A 17,308-nucleotide genomic window follows, 5' to 3' on the forward strand; every position below is an offset into this window, starting at 1 on the left:
CAAGACCCGGAAGCGGAGGCGCGTGGGCGGGGGGGTGTCTCTGGGAACCCGGGCTCCCGCAGATGGCGGATGGTGGGACGAGTCACCGATGTGGCAGGGAAAACAACTAGAAATAAGCCCAACGGTGAAGGGGCTGCGGCACCCGGGTGGCGATTCCACACGAACGAGGCGAGGAGTCGGAACTCAACGCATCTCCCGCTCCCTCCACGGCTGCTTTATCTGTATCACACTAACCAGTAGCTGAAACCCCATAGCGGCATGCCTTTCCATCAAAGCAGTGTGGTACTGGCGTAAGGACAGACATGCAGATAGATGGATGGAACAGAATTAAGAGCCAAGACCACTCAGTGGGAAAAGAACAGCCTCTTCAACCAATGACGCTGGGACAGCTGGGTAACCACGTGCAAAAGAATGAAATTGGGGGGGGATCCCTACCTCACACATAAACAAAAATTAACTCAAAACAGATCAATGACCAGTCATATTCACGACCTAAATTTAAGAGCTAAAACCATAAAACTCTTAAGAGAATACAGAGGTAAATCTTCATGACCTTGGATTTGACAGTGGGTTCTTAGATATAACACCAGAACCACAAGCAACAAAAGAAAAAACATATATTGGACTTAATACAAATTTAAAACTTTTGTGCATCAAAGACACACACACACAAAGACACAAAAGACACTTTTTATTAAGAAAGTGAAAAGACAATCCATGGAATGGGAGAAAATATCTGCGACTTTTGTAATAAGGGTCTAGTACCCAGAATGTACAGGCAATATCAGAGATACTGGAGGAATTCCAGGTCCTGCTCCAGACCACGGCAATAAAGCAAACATCACAATGAAGCAGTCACGTGAAGTGTTTGGTTTCCTAGGGCATATAAAAGTCATGTTTACACTATACTGTAGTCTATTAAGTGTGCAATAGCATTACGTCTAAAACAATGTACACACCTTAATTAAAAATACTTTATTGCTAAAAAATGCCAACCATCATCTGACAGCACAGGGTTGTCAGAAACCTTCAATTTATAAAAACAACAGTATCTGCAAAGTACAACAAAGTGAAGTGCAATAAAACAAGGTATGCCTGCGTTAAGAACTCCAACAACAGAAAGACAAACACCCATTTAAAAAACTGGCAAAGGGGGCTTTCCTGGTGGCGCAGTGGTTAAGAATCCGCCTGCCAATGCAGGGTACACAGGTTTGAGCCCTGGTGCGGGAAGATCCCACATGCCGTGGAGCAACTAAGCCTGTGTGCCACAACTACTGAGCCTGCGCTCTAGAGCCCGCGGGCCACAACTACTGAAGCCCGCGCGCCTAGAGCCCATGCTCCGCAACAAGAGAAGCCACTGCAATGAGAAGCCCATGCACTGCAACGAAGTGTAGCCCCCACTTGCCACAACTAGAGAAAGCCCGTGCGCAGCACCAAAGACCCAGTGCATCCGGGAAAAAAAACCTGGCAAAGAACTTGAACAGACGTTTCTCTGAAGATATACAAATGGCCAATAAGCACATGAAAAGATGCTCAAGATCTTTAGCCATTAGGCAACATGCAAATGAAAACCACGATGGCATAACACTTCACACCCACTAGGGTGGCTATAATTTAAAAAAAAAGAGAAAAAGGAAAACAAGTGTTAGGGAGGATGTGGAGAAATTGGAAACACGAGTGCACACAGCACTCACCGAAAGCCAACTGCTTGAGGGCAGGGGCCCTGCTGTGTCCCGTGCTGAATCCCCAGCACCTGCGATGGCGCTCAGCACGTAGTAGGACCTCAGAACGTACCTGCTGGATGACTATGAGTGAGCGAATCTACTGAAGGGAAGCCTGCAACGTGAAAGAGAATGACCATGCAACCGGCCAGTCGGGGCGACGGACTTTCTGTCCTAGAACCACAGACCAGTTTGTCCGTAACCTCGCGGAAAAGGCCCTAGCGCAGGTCGACACTGCTGTGACTTACCTGAAGCCTCAACTGGCCATACTTTGGCACTATGCCAAGGTTGAGCTGGTCCCTCCAACCCCTGCTGAGATCCCTACAGCTATTCAGAGCTTGAAAAAAATTGTCAGTGGTGCTCAAACCGGTAGCTTCAAACAGCTCACAGTTAAGGAAGCTCTGCTGAATGGTTTGGTGGCCACTGAGGTGTGGACGTGGTTTCATGCCGGAGCGATCACAGGCATGTGTGGCATCATTGGCTATGATGTTTGAAGACCAATCTTTCACATGTGATTATATTTGCTTTATCATTTCGGTATTCTTGGACCATGTATGAGCAGACTGTTTTTTGAATAAAATAAGGCAATGTGTCAAAAAAAAAAAAAAGGAAGGAAGGAAGGAAGGAGGGAATGAAGTCAGGGAGGGAGGGAGGAAAGAAAGAAAGGAAGGAAGGAAGGGAGGGAGGGAGGGAGGGAGGGAGAAGGAGAAAGGCCAGATGAAGGGAGGAAGATGACTCTGGGAGAGAGAATGTTCCCTCCCACTACAGAGCCCATCCTCTCCCTCTGACCACACCGTACTGCTTCCGGTGCGATCCGGAGCAAACCAGAACAGTCCAGAGAGGTTTGCTCTGTCATGCAGGGCTCAGAGTGGATCAAGTGAAATGGGAAAGTACAGACTTCGCACTACTTTCTTTTTTAAACCATGTGTGTTCTGACCCCCGCACCCCCCCCGCACCCCCGCCGCCGCCGTAAAGATATATGTCTAAAAAGAAAGACGAAGACGAGAAGCAGACAAGGTGGCTGTCTCCCTGGGGCCTCTCTGGGTCCACTCCTGTGGGGACTGGCGTGGCCTCCTCTGTGTTTCCGGTGGGGTCTTTAGAACGTAGGCGGGTCCTGGACCAAGTGGTAAGCAGGGCCTCCTTCCCACCTCACCACCAAAGCCCCTTCTCACCTGTTTCTTTACCCTATTTTACCCATCTCCTTCTCTTTTGCCAATTTATGTCTTTTCTCTTAAATTTAATCTTAAATTTGATATTTCATATTAAGAAGAGTGATAGCTAACAAAGTTAAGTTCAGTGCGCTCACATTAGAGTTATTTTGGAAGCTACTGCTAGGGTCTAAGGCAGCTTTGTCCAGTAGAACTTTCTGTGAAGTGGGAAATGCTCCCTATCTACTGTCCAGCAGGGGAGCCATTGGCCACGTGTGGCCACTGGGCACTTGAAATGTGGCTAGTGTGACCAAGGAACTGAATTTCTCAATCTAATGTATTTTTCATTAACTTAGACAGCCACGTGTGGCTAAAGGCTAACTAACCTCTTGGATGGCGCAGGTCCAGCACCTCAGAGCCGCCAGGTACCCACTGCGCAAAACCAGCTTTAGGTTGGAGCTAACGCCCCTTTAGAGCCATGCTCAAGTTCATCTTTAAAAAACACTTATGATAAAGGAAAACGCAAAGTCTTCCAACTAACAAAGATTTTCTTCCTCCCACCCTTGGAGAGTTAAATTTCTAGGCCGGTTCTCTCACTCCCCCAGGTGGAGAAGACGAAGATGACACTGTCGCCGGCGTTTGGGAAGCAGCCCTTCCCAGCATCAGCTGTTCTCAAACCTGAGGGAGAAGCACGGCCCGGGGAGTCTCCGCTCCACACGACAGACTGACAGCAAGATGCAAGGCTGTTACCAAAATGCTGGGCCAAACCAGATGGCATCACTCCCTGACCTGGGCAGGTGCCCAACATTCAAGGAAACACTGAAGACTTTCTCGAGTTGTGATCTGTCAGAGGAATTTTCCCTGTGACTTAGGAAAATGTCCCCATGACATGCTGGTGCAGACTGACTCTCCCAGCTCCCCACACGCAGGTGGAAACCTCGCCACCACCGTGGGGCAGGGCTCAAGGCTTGCATTCGCTCGCAGCTGCTTCCACGAACTGCAACACTTTACATGATTTCACGTAAGTCGCTTGAAGGACTCTTTCTAGAATTACACATCATGTAACGGAGCTCTTATTTAAGAGGGACAGGGATGCTGACTGATCTTATCTGCCAGCTTACCTGCTACACACACGCCACATCCAACACGCACTCAGGAACTCCACAATTTAATGGCGATCCTGTGTTTGCTTAGATGCTTTCAGACATCTGATTTCCTCACTCAAAGCTCCAGGTGGCTCTTTACAAGAACGTGCTCCATCTTGTCCCATCTATTCAGCGGCTGCACGTGTGACTGACTGGGGCGGGGGGGCGGGGGCAAGTTACTCCCAAGTCTCCTGAATGTCCAAGCTCAACAGATGTGACACTTCACAAGTAACAGAAAACAGTGCTTCACGAGTAAGGACAATAGCATACTCTTTATCTTACCAGTGCTTGCACAGGACGAGAGACGCTCAAAACAAACCTTTCTCTCTCTCTCACAGGGAAATAAAGGCTGTCCAAGGCACTATACATAATAGTTGGTGCAGCAAATGACTGCTATTCAAACTGAAAATATGGAAAAAATACGCTCCAAGATGGTGAGAAAAACCTTCCTTTAAATTTTAGAAAAAATGAACTTGAGTTGGAGCTAAAAAGATGAAAGGATTCAGATAAACAAGAAAGAGGATGGGAAAAAGTATTCTACAACAGTTCTCAAAGTGGGGTCCCTTAGGCCCCTTCTGGGATCTACTATTTTTATGATAACACCAAGACACGCTTTGCCTTTATAACCATTGTTATGTTGATTTTTCAAGGCTACCAGAGATGTGGTATCAAAACAGACTGAACGCAGGCGCAGACCTGAGAGGCCAGCTGTCTTTTATTAAGCCAGACATTAAAGAGATTTGCAAAAATATAGAGCAATGCCATTTTTTCCGTGAACTTCTGTAAATAGTTTTCTCATAAAAAGACTCTAGGGCTTCCCTGGTGGCGCAGTGGTTGAGAGTCCGCCTGCCAATGCAGGGGACGCGGGTTCTTGCCCCGGTCCGGGAGGATCCCACATGCCGCGGAGCGGCTGGGCCCGTGAGCCATGGCCGCTGGGCCTGTGCGTCCGGAGCCCGTGCTCCGCGACGGGAGAGGCCGCAGCAGTGAGCGCGTACCGAAAAAAAAAAAAAGACTCTATTTATGTTAACATGTAATGGGTGTGTTATTAGATGAATTAATGCATATTTAAAAATTTTCAATTTTAGTTTCTAATATGAAAAACACCTGAAAGCTACAGCCCACCTAGATCAGAGCTCTTTGGGACCCTCATGAATTTTGATGTCCCTTTTGTTTCAGCAGCACTGCTCTTCTCACGAACACGTGCCAGGCATGATTTGCAAGCAAATGCACATGCTCTGTGGAGGGATCTTTCTAGAGCAGTGGTTGCAACACGGGGCCATTTTGCCCTCCAGGAGACACTGGGCAACGTCGAGAGGCACTTTTGGTTGTCACCACTGGAGGGGACGGGGAGCTACTGGCATCTAGTGGGGCTGACCAAGGATGCTGGGGAACATGCACAGGATCACAGGGCGGCCCCGCAGGGAACACCTGGCCATGGTGCTGAGGGTGGGCTGCCGCTCAAGAGCAGCGGTGTCACCCGTGGGAGACACTCAGGGCCTACCAAGCATCCAGCTTGTAGCGCAGGGCAGGAGTGGGCGCCAAAGAGGGGGCGGCTCAGGGAAGCCTCACTCCCCCGAGGACAGTGAGCTCACGGCACCTCCGGACCCCAAGTCCTTCCAGTCAGCAGCGGACTGTCCTCTCTGCAGAGCCATCCTTCCTGAACACCATGGCTCTAAGCAAAGATGATGCGGACTGATTGGAAGAATGGCAATTAAAAGCAGGGAACTCCCATTTCCTATAAAATAATTACGTAAGAATTTCAAAAAAGTTTTTTTTTTTTTTTGGCTGCGTGGCATGCGGGATTAGTTCCCCAACCAGGGATCGAAACTGTACCCCCCACAGTGGAAGCGCAGAGTGAACCACTGGACCGCCAGGGAAGTCCCACCACAAAAGTTCTTAAAGTACTATTCCTTTGAGTCCTCTCTGCGTTTCACCGGAGTCCAGTTTAGGGTTGTACTGGAAAAAGTCGGGAAGAGAACGATGGAAAAAGCGGCATGGGAGGCCCCCAGTGAGAGCCTGAGCTCAGAATTCAGCCTCCAGACAGAGGCTTTTGGTGTTTGGGGACAGGAGTCGGGGACTCTCTTCTCGGGAGGGGACAGTCACGGCCGCCTCCCCAGAAAACCCACACAGCAACACAACCACTTCCTCGTCCTCCTCCAACTCACTCAGCTTAAAACGCCTGCTACAGAGTCACATGACTGGAGAGTCAAAAAATGTTTCATGGAAAGGTGTCTTTCATAAAAACGTTATTCCCATTAACATGTAACGGGTGTTACTGTTACTACTAGATGAATTAGTAAATATTTCTAAAATTTCAGTTTAAATTTCTAAGACACAATTCCAACACCGATGAGACCCCAGCAAGACTTGGCTCCCTGTCTCCGGAACCCTGGGGGCAAGGGGCCAGGGGACTGTAAACGGATAGGTCATAAAGAGAAAGCAAAGTTACCACTAAAGGTGGAAGGGGTCAAAATAAGCTAACAAGTTGGAGAGAGGATTGTTCAGCTTTCCTTTCAGCAACAGATATTACGTAAGAGTTGCTGTAGAGACTTTCAAACAAAACTGAGCTGAAGCAGGATAAGTAAGATACACAACTGGAGAAAAACACACAACGACCTTTAATGTGCTTACAACGAATCACTTTACAAAAAGCGCGAACACTTTTTAAAACGTAACTTTGGACACAGTACACAAATTAAAATAACGGTATCAAAACCCACGGCTGCATGGTCTGATCCCCTAAAATGGACTTTAGGAATCTCTGAGCAATTTACTAGGATTCTAAGTGTTCATCCAATGAGCCTAGCTATGTTTCTACAGACTTGAGTGTTGCACTGAGAACAGCTGCTCAAAGATGAGTTCCCTCTGTCCATCTCCACAGTTTTCCAAGGTCAAGTTACCTGTGAGCCCATTTGCATCCTCACTCCTTAAAAGTGTGCTATGAAATAAACCAGCAGGATGTACTGGGCGGAAACAGATTCCCAGGACACGTATGGATAAGCAAATCAAACATTAAACATTCTATTGGAAAGAGAAAAAAGCAAAGAAAGATGTTCCAATACACATCGTTCAAGGAATAGGAGTTTCTACCAAAAGACAAAAGTTGCGCAGCAGCAGTTACGACTCTTAATGGTATTCTGTTACATGGGAAGACATATCCTGCCAGATATCTTGCAGGGAAAACTTTCAAGAGAGGTCACGCCTAATCTATCCCATAAACTTAAAAATGGCCAAACCTGAAACTCACCAAGTCGTTTTAGGGAAGAGGAAACAGGGCCACAGAAGTTAGGTGCCATCGTTTATGGCCATCAGGAGTCAGCATTTTATTCACTAAGCCCCTGGCTGAAGCACTCTATCCTTTACTGCAGGACTTCTTGCTAAAAACCCACGCCATCAAATGTCCCCCTGTTCTAACCACAAAGTGGTCTGCAATGTTAGCCACCTGCTCCTTTGTTTTCCGCGAGGCCAGATTATCACCGGCCAGGACCTCTGTGTAAGGACCTTCCCCACATTTGAAGGGGTGTATTGTTTAAGTCAACCACAGGCCAAGTTTTCTCTGTTGGGATTACTTCTCTGCCCCGGATGAGCACCTACTCTGCACCTTTTGGGCTGGGCAGCCCTGGATATGCTAACTATCCTAACAGAGGGGTGTCCACAGGGTAACCTGAACCAACGCTGACTGTGAAGGTGACGTGACATCAGAAAGGTTTGAAAAGCAGCGTGGGAACTGCAGACCTATGTGAACGGTTGGGGTTAAAATATTCGAGTTCAGAGTAGTATCAGCAGACAGTAGAGGAAGCGAGTGTGTGTAATGGTCTAATTCACCTGCGTGAGTCCATCACACTTGGTAAGGGGGTGGGACTAGAAATGAAGAACAGAGAGGAACACTGAGGTGAGAGAGACAATGGAAAAGCAATGGTCAACTCCAAGTTCAAAGGAACGGAAGTGCCTCAATTTGTGCGCCTGCGAAATATACACAGTGATCTGCCAACTGTCATGTTAATATGCCATGTTGCCTCTGGGATCCTTAGGAGGAAGTAGTGAAGGGCCCAACATTTCAGTATTTTTCAGTGGTAATTTCAAGCTCTGTAGCTCCAGCTCTTAGACAGTAGCGCTAGAAAAGATACAAAAAGACAAGTGGGGCATCACACTCAAGACACTGCAGGCCACACCTCAAGAATCTTAAGCAACTGACCATCTAAGAACCCAATCCACCTTAAACACACATTTTACTTATCATTGGCTTTGGTATCTTTGAGTTACTGAGAGGTTTTCTTCAGATTCAAACTTAACATTTTCCCATCCTTACAGCCAGGTTCTTTCCACTAAAACAGGAATAAATGAAACATACACGCTGATTTTTGTGTGTGTGACACGAACAGTGAGAGACAGGTATGTGAGCAAGAAAGGTTCGGGGGAGCACTAGGAAGTCTAAGCAGTTTTAATGCAAGATCAATAAACCAAAAAAGGGAAAAGGAAAGGCATACACCCTTGCGCAGCAACTAAATTTCATTTAAATCAATTTAGTCAAAAGAGTGACAGGGAAGTAATCAAGTCAAATGCAAGAATGCCACAGTAAAGCTTGACTGCCTGCTATAAAGAAAGGGCAGGGAAAGACTGGCACAAAAATATTGATAATTAAGGAACCTTTCGGATTTCTGTTTTTTGCTTTGGGGAGGGCAACAGATTTGCTGGAATAAACCACCTCCTGAAGAGGAGGGAGGCTTAGAATGTACCAAATGATAAGGAAAAGATAACCTGGGGCTTAAAAAAAAAAAAGAAAAAAAGGCTACTGCAGATAATGGTCTTATCTGCCAGACAGAACTGAACTCTACTCTAATTTGGCTTATAGGAAAGGGTCTGACACTTGTAAATTACTGTCATCTGTGATAAGACAAAGGACTTCAACAATCCAGCTCTGGAGAACTATGACACCAAATTAAGCAGCTTCTCTGCTACCAGTGATTCAAAAGGGCCTATTAGCTCTGCCTGGGTCCATGCAGCTCCTAGACCCGTAGCCCAAGGTCCTCCAGTTCAACAACTAGTCACAAGGAAGAAAAGGCAAAGCCAAGTGCTGGCTCTGCAAATGCTATCAAAGCCCAATCCCACCAGGTAGACACAATCCTCATGGAGCATCCCAGCTGTTTCCTCAATGAGCCCAAAGGCAAGAAGCAAAAGTGGTCAGAATTGGCCACTACAAAGAAAAAAATGTGAAAGATGATAGAAGATTGCACAAAAATAGCAAAACTAGATAAGCCAAAATATACCAACATTGTTGGGGAAAGAGGCTAAGGGGAACAGACATCAACAGAGAAAAGCACAGGGCACGAGCAGCAGAGACTGCATCCAGGAAAGCAAGGGTGACAGGAGAAAGAGGCTGAGCTGCTGAGAGACAGATCCGGCCCCTTGTAAAGGAAGAGGGAGGATGGGAAAACTAATAGGAACTTGAACAACTCCAGTATGAGAGAGCTCCTGAAACCAGTCTCCACAGGAGGGCTGCTAGATTTGAGATTTGGGGGGTGGGGGATGAACTTAAAAATACTAGCAGCACAGATACGCACAACTTTCATTAAAACATTTATATTTCCCCAAAGGCGAATAATACAAACCCAAATAACTAAAATGGAGGATTATGAAAGACACTAGAAAAAAATCTCATACAGGGAAACATTTTAGAAGACCCTAGGTTTTCTCACCCTCATTTTTTCTACCCTAAGTTAAAAGGTGTTCATGAAAAAATGTAAAGTGAATATTTAAGAATAGTTACCTCTGATTCTATTATGTCTTGTCCTTCTTTTGAACTTTTTCCACTTTTCCCTGCTTTTGGCGATTCCTGGGAAACATAAAGCAGAATCAATTAAGCTTCTCAATTTTTAGACTGCTAAACATCAGATAAACCAAAATGCAGTTTTACAAATAGTTATACAATTTAACAATGACTTTTGATAGTTTTAATCAGTACCATCAAGAAATTCTACATCGTATGGTTTAGAGATACAATATTGTGATGCGACACCCACCCACCCAAATTCAGATTCTCCTTGTTTTCTTCGTCTGCATTATGTGGCACTGACAACTTTAAGCAGAAACAGGTAAACCCACATTTATACAGCGCTCTCAGCATCTTGAAAGATCCACACCACATCCCTTTTTTTCCTTCCCACCCTAAACCCTGCGAGCGAGGATTTCTGGGGTGATTCTGAAACGCTACAGAGCTCCACCTGAAGCAAAAACATACCCCCCCCCCCGCAAATGCAAACGCAGCACACTCACATGCATCGCCGCCGCCGCCACCCAGGATAATAATAGTATTTCAGAGCCCCAGAGCGTCCCTCCGGAAGGCAGACGATTCTTCCTAAGCCTTAAGCGGAGTCCGTTCGCTGCCCATCTCCCCGGCCGGGGGTCCCTGATAGGCGCCTGCACCCTCACCCCTGGAGCCCCTGCCCAGGCGTCTGCGAGGCTGGGTCAACCACCTGCGCGGCCCCACCTGCCCCCTCACGCCCACCGCGCGCGCTGCCCTGAGGCGGGCACCCACGCCGCCCCCCACCTTGGCCGCCACCAGGGCCATCAGGACCCCCGTCCCGGCCTGGGCTCCGCGGCCCCGGCGCGACCCGCCGCCCCCGGCCCCCACCCCGGGAGGGGGCAGAGAGCGCCCCCGCTCTCGCAGCACCCCTGAGCCCCGCCGGGCCCCGCTCCCGGGCAGTTCCCCGCCGCCCTCCGCGCGGTTCCTTGCCCTCCCCGCCCGGCCAGTCCAGCGGCGCGGTACCTGACTCACTTTCTCCTTCTTGTTTTTATTCGGCATGGCTGGTGCGGACCACCGCCGCCGCTCCCGCCACCTGCCCCCCGCAGCAGCAGCTCCCCCGCCCCGGCCGTCGCGCCTCCCCGGCCGCCGCCGCCGCCGCCGCCCGGGGACTGAATCGTTCGCTCGCTCACGGTTCTCCTTTCCCAGGCTCGCGGCGGCGGCGGCGGCGGCGGCGGCGGCGGCGGCGGCGGCGGCGGCGGCGGCGGCGGCGGCGGCGGCGGCGGCGGCGGCGGCGGCGGCGGCTCTCCGCCCCTCCCCCGGCCCGGCCCGGCCCGGCCCGACCCTCCTCTCCCCCTCCCGCTTCGCTCCCCAGCCCTCTGCCGCGCCCCGCCCCTAGTCCGCGGTCCCGCCCCTGCACCTCCTGCACCGCCCGCACCGCCCCCGCGCCGGCCCCGCCCCACCGCCCTCCAGACACCCCGCCATTGGCCGAGGCACCCTCACGTGCCCTAACGCTCTCCTGTATCCCCGCCCCTGCGCGGCCTCGATGTCCCCCGCCGCGCTCCGGCTGGAGTCGGTCTCAGGTGGAGCGGCGGGGGCGGTGGCGGCTGGGTGAGCCGAGCCGAGTTGGGGGAGGGAACCTGGAGCTGCAAACTGAGGCGACAGACCGGGGACCGCTGTGGAGGTTCGGGACGGAGAGAGCAGGGGGCAAGTGAGGCGTGGAACAGGCACGTTTGAAACGGATGGCTACAACTTCTGCAGCCGGCGGGGTGCGAACGCCGACCTCTGGCCTCGTACCCTCGCCGCCGCGGCGCTTGCCGAGCTCGAAAGTGCCCGGTAGCGGCTGAAGAGGCCAGTCAGCCACGCGAGCGGCGATTTCACGGGCTCTCGCTAGGCCCTACCTACTGAGGCTGCCCCGCCTACTCCTCCGTCGGCCCCGCCCCCGATGTCCAGCCCGCCCTCCGAGGCCCGCCTCCTCCTTGTTGGCCCCGCCCCGCAGATCAGGCTCCAGCTTCGCCAATGGGATTTTATTTTCTTCTTTATTTTGGTTTGATCATAAACCATGTGAGGAAACCTCTGCATCATGACCAGGAGTCACGTGATTTCCTTCGCCTCGCTCATAGCTCTGGGGAGATGAGTTTTCCAAGGAAAGAAGGCTAACTGTTGGATACACTACTTCCACAGTCTGTCTAGTGCAGAAATACATTAGGTGTTAAGGCTCCCAACAGTGAGCGGATTTCACATGCGGGAAGCATTGGTGTCTCACCTGTGATGATTAGGTGCTGAGTCTTACTGGGCACTTAGAAACCACTGTGTTCTCTTAGGCCCCAGTTTTCACTCCTGAAAGGCGCCAGGCAAAGCAGTTTGATTATTCTGTGTGGCTCTGCCATGGGAAAGCTAAAAGAAGAAAAAAAAGATCTAAAGTGAGTAGTGTCGTGTGAGGTCCTGAAAGTGAGTTGTGCCTGCAGGTGTCTGAATGTGTGCTTTTAGAAGAATATCCTCAGGTAAACTGCACAGGCTCAAACAGCTGTTTGTGCAGAAGAAACGGTTTTTGATTAGTCTTTTAAGTGGGTTAATAGTTTCTCCAAAACAATTAGTGAAAAATAGTGGGGGGCGGGGGGGTAGAGCAATGCCTCTAGTTAATAACATTTCTTTTTTTTTTTTTTTGCGGTACGCGGGCCCCTCACTGCTGTGGCCTCTCCCGTTGCGGAGCACAGGCTCCGGACGCGCAGGCCCAGCGGCCATGGCTCACCGGCCCAGCCGCTCCGCGGCATGTGGGATCTTCCCAGACCGGGGCACGAACCCGCGTCCCCTGCATCGGCAGGCGGACTCTCAACCACTGCGCCACCAGGGAAGTCCAACCTTTCATTTTTAAAATAAAATATATGCTGACAATTTAATAAACCCAGTATAAGTCTGTATCAAAAAGGGTAATTCTGAAACTATTAGTTTATGACCATGGAGCTCTAAGGGGGCTCAGGGGCTTCCCTGAGACAAGTTTATGCCACCAGTATCCATTCATTCAACAAACATTTGTTGGATGCCCACTATGTGCAAAGCCCAGTGCAAGGGATTCTGTGGGGAGACAAGGCACGACCCTTGTCCTCAAGCACTCCACGTCCTTGGGGTGGAAACAAGAAAGTCAGCAATCGCGAGGCGTGACGTGCAACATGACAAGTCTACAAGGTCTGGAGTGAGAGTGGTCTGGCTCATAAGCGTGAAAGAACACAGGAGTATTCTGTTATGGCCGGAGTTGAGAGTGAAGGAGCGAAGACTTCCGATTAAGACTAGTACTCCTTGGCGAGAAATTGGACTTTGTTTTTGACTCTGGTTCGGGGTCACTGAAGGATACTAAGCTGGGGAGTGACTTGCGCATTGTGCTTTAGAAGACACTGTGGCAGGAATGTTGGGGGAGGGGAACAACCAGGATCTAATTATGGTCCAGATGCCTGCCAGCGAGGCATCTCTGTGGCAATAACAGGAGGAAGGATCAGAAATACACTGGAGGCCGACTTGCTCAGTTGGGAGAGCCAGAATCGAAGATAAAAGGCTGATGCTCGAGTTTGTAGTTTGGGCAACGTCATGACGAGGAAGGGCCACGAGTGGAAAGCAGGCTTTTGAGGGAATGTGATTTCCGTTTGGGGACATGCTGAGTTTGAGTTGCATCTGCAACATGCCAGCAGGGGTGTCTTAGTTGGCAAATGGAGATGCAGATCTGACACTCAGAGTGTCCGTGCATGTCAGGGTACGTATTTATCAGGTCGGTTTGAGTTTGAGGGAAAGTATAGGACAAGATACCAGAAAAGCTGCCAGTTACCACCCAATGACCTTGACGCCATAGCTACCAGAGAACTTGGAATCAACACCATCACCTGGCACATGTGTTCCTTAATGGCCACTGAACTGGTTTTCGTTTGTCCACATTAGAGAGGGCCATCCCATAGCCAGTGTTAGCCAACAGTTAGTTATAGAATGTTCACGGGGGACCCGGGGTACCGTGCAGTGTCCTGGCTGCTGTGGCGTTTACAGGAACGCTAAAGGCAGATGCAGCTCCTGCTCTCAGAAGAAGGGATTCGAAATAGGCCGTCAAAGGGCCGTAGAGATGCTGCGCACACGTTCCTACTCAACATCTGTGCATGTGTGTGGTGAGTGTGTGCACGTGTGCCTGAAGGTTACCTCTCCTGAGATGCCCCACCTTCCGCGTTCATAAAGACACTGCCCATACTCCACAGAAGCCCTTTTCTTCAGACACCCCCGGCCCTTCTGGAACACTTCTCTGAGGTGGCCCCTGGTAACCTAGAAATGCTTTTTCCACATCCGGCTTCTCTGTACAGTGGATGGCTTCATTTGTGCCCCTGAGGTCTCTCTCAGGCTCAGAGAGGTCCCAGAGGACTTAGGTCTTTGGCTGCACTGCAGTCGTCAGCCATAGGACCGCAGAGTCCTGCTGCCTCACTCGGGGGTGGGGGGGGGTAGGCTGGTGCAGAAAAGCAGGGCAGAGAGAAGATGGCTCCGACCTGGGATCGGCCGTGGTGCCCCTTTGTGCGTTCACCCTCAGGAGTGCTTCCCACTCTCTCACCTTCAAAGTCGTCTGTGACGCAGGGGCCTCACCCCCACCACCTCCTCTGAGGCTGGCCTGCCTTGGTCCTGCCTGCCATGCTGCTGCTTTGGCCTCCCTGACCCAGAGCTCCCTCTGTCGGCTCTCTGGACATCAGCCTGAGTTTCTCATGTCCTTGCCCCTCTGGGCTCTCTGGGCGTTGAGGTGGTCTCGCATACTTGGGCTTTCAGCTGAGCTTCCTGGGGGAGTGATCACGTCACAGGCATTCTGTGTTTCCCAGGGCCTAGTGTTTGTTGAAGAGACTGATCCCCCTGCTTCTGTGGTTTGGCTCATGGTCTCAGACTGTTGTACAACCTCCCACTGCCTCTCTTTGCGTGTTGTCTCCCCCTCAGCCTGGGGTGTGCTTACAGGCCCTCTACTCTGCCCACTAGGCTCCCAGCCTGTGCTCCTCCCCTCTCCTGGCAAGGGCTGCCCATGGCCTGGACTGGACAGTAACTTCAAGGCTACCCCTCAGGCCTTCCCCACCCTAGGAGTTCAACTCATTTACTCCCTTACCGTTTCCTCCCTTCATTTCCAGAGAACTGTCATTAAACACTCATTTCTTGTTGAATTTGGATCTATTTATTCACGCACTACAAGTTTGCCTGCAGATTTGGGGTTGAGGGGCGGGGAATCAATTTCAGTCAGATTACAATAAAATGAAGTATCTGTGTGGAGTGCTGGCCACAGAGCCTGGCACATAACGAGCACTCCGTTTGGTTGCCACCAAGGGGACCATGATTTGATATGAGGTGCTCTTCAGTTCTGAGGATCCAAGGAAGCCCCCCAAAGTCACCAACTTAAGGCCCAAGGGCACCCAGAGTATTCGTTAGACTAAGAAAAGCCTCTTACTTAGCCCCTGAAGAGCTTTGATAAGTGCCATGGGCCAGGTGGTCCCACCAGCTGGGGATAAATACCACCCAATTCTGCAGGGCATGCCTGGAGTACTTTCCCCATGGAAGCCAAAAGGTGAGATATTTATGAAGATTTTAAAAACTTAAAGTTTTGTAGATTGCTCTAAAACAATCTATGAAAGTCATAAAAAGTTCTAAAAATATTTTAATAAATTTCGTAACTGGTATCGAAGAAAAATGGGCAAACAACACAAAATATTTCATTTTCATGTAAATACAATCCCTTTCTTTTTTCCTCCTAAGTCCCTAAGTCCAGTGGAGGAGATAAGACAGGACAGAAATAACCGGAGGTGGAGAGAGAAGAACACGGTAAGAGCATTAGAGACCCAGGATTAGGAGGTTTCAGAGAGAGGAGGGGTGACGGGCACAGAACGCTTGCAGGAAGGCAAGGCATTGGTGAGTAGCTGCAGCGTGCTCAGTGCTGAATTTGAGCTCTTGTCCTAAGTTTGGGGTTACTGGCTTTAACAGGGAGGAAAGAGATGGCCCTGTCAAGAAGGTCTAACTAGAAGTAAATGAATGAAGGATCTGTGTATTGAGGCAGGCAGGGGCCAAGCAAAGGACTGAGAGAGAGCAAAGCACGGCTGGGGTGATGGCTTGGGAGCTGCCCCCATTCCTATGCCTGCCTGGGCAGAGGGAGGCCGTGGTGCTCCCAGAGCCTGCCAGAGTCACTGTCAGAGCCCTGTGTGCAGGGAGGGAGGCCGGGAGAGGGCCAGGGAACCAGTGATGCGTTCCTTGGATGTCCCATTCCAGGGCATGGAGCAGGGCAAAGAAGGGTGTGTGTGTGTGCTTGGGGGCCTGGTGCTCTGGAGGGGCCTTAAGTGGGCAAACCTTGTATTGCAGAGGAATGGGAGACTTGGAATCACAAGACTCAGGTTTATGTGTAGACTGCATGTGATCTGAGCTCAGACCCTCTAAACCAATGGTTCTCAAAAGGGGGTGATTCTGCCCCCCAGGGGACATCTGGCAATGTCTGTAGACAGTTCTGCTTGTCACAGCTGGGTGGGGGGTGGGTGCTACTGGCATCTAGTGGTTAGAAGTCAGGGATGCTGCTAAACATCCCACAGTGAGCAGGGCAGCCCCACAAAAAAGAATCCGCCTGCCCCAAACGTCAACACTGCCAAGATGGAGAACCCACGGTCTACACCCACATAGGATGGATATGATGCAACCTGCCCTGCTCCCTCCATGGTTACTGTGAGCACCATAGGAGATAATGGGCCGAAACTGTGTCTACAGACTTCGTTTAAGAAGAAATTCTCCATCTGAACAGAACTCTACAGTTTGCTGAATGTACTTACACACACACACACGCACACGCACACACACACACGTTGTTGCCATCTTTCTGCCCTTTACACAGAGAAAGAGAAAACCTCAACTGTGCCTTAGAGAGAGGAGAGCAACACCTTGTCTAGTGAGCAAAATTCCCTTCTAGGTAATGACTCTGTCCTGGGAGACCTGAAAAGACTGCCTTTCTGCACAAACCGTGGTAATTCCCTCACAGGCAATGACTCCGTCTTGGGAGACCTGAAAAGACTGCCTTTCTGAACGAACCATGATCCAAGTTTTAACTGAGAGGTAATGAGACTGACTTTCAAAACAACTTTTTTAATTGTAAAATACACATAACATAAAATTTACTGTGTTAACCGTTTTAAAATTACCGTTCAGCACTCTTAAGTATACTCACATCCAGAGTTTTTTCACCTTTTGCAAAACTGAAACAACTTCCCATTTTCCCCTCCCCCCAGTCCCTGGCAAGCACCGTTCTACTTTCTGTTTCTATGAATTTGGCTACTGTGGTTACCTCATATAAGTGTAATCACACAGTAGTTGTCCTTTCGTGACTGGCTCATTTTATGCATAACAGCCTCAGGGTTCATCCATGTTGTAGTATGTGCCGGCACTTCCTTCCTTTATAAGCTGAATAATAGTTCACTGCATGGATATACCACGTTTTGTGTATTCATTTATCCCTTGATGGGCACTTGGATTGCTTCCACCTCTTGGCTATTGTGAATAAGGCTCTTATGAACATGGGTGTGT

General features: G+C 49.9%; 2 protein-coding genes across 3 annotated transcripts in view; one reads left to right on the forward strand and one right to left on the reverse strand.

The window, feature by feature from the left end:
• Positions 1–10,885, reverse strand: part of PPP2R5C (protein phosphatase 2 regulatory subunit B'gamma) — a 132,655-nt gene extending 121,770 nt beyond the window's left edge. For both annotated transcript variants that reach the window (XM_082647300.1, XM_082647304.1), the window contains exons 1-2: positions 10,790–10,885; positions 9,782–9,847 (exon numbers count right to left, since the gene is read on the reverse strand). In XM_082647300.1, coding sequence (XP_082503426.1) covers positions 9,782–9,847; positions 10,790–10,816 — 93 coding nt within the window. In that variant the 5' untranslated portion in view covers positions 10,817–10,885. The remainder of the gene's footprint in view (positions 1–9,781; positions 9,848–10,789) is intronic.
• Positions 259–2,215, forward strand: LOC309818470 (ATP synthase subunit g, mitochondrial-like; the record flags this gene model as incomplete). Its single annotated transcript, XM_082648233.1, has 2 exons — positions 259–290; positions 1,831–2,215. 2 exons carry the CDS (start codon positions 259–261, stop codon positions 2,213–2,215), a joined length of 417 nt encoding a protein of 138 aa, XP_082504359.1.
• Positions 10,886–17,308: the final 6,423 nt, after the last annotated feature.

The sequence above is a fragment of the Grampus griseus genome, assembly GCF_964374135.1.
Source record: "Grampus griseus genome assembly, chromosome: 2".
Classification (NCBI taxonomy): domain Eukaryota; kingdom Metazoa; phylum Chordata; class Mammalia; order Artiodactyla; family Delphinidae; genus Grampus; species Grampus griseus.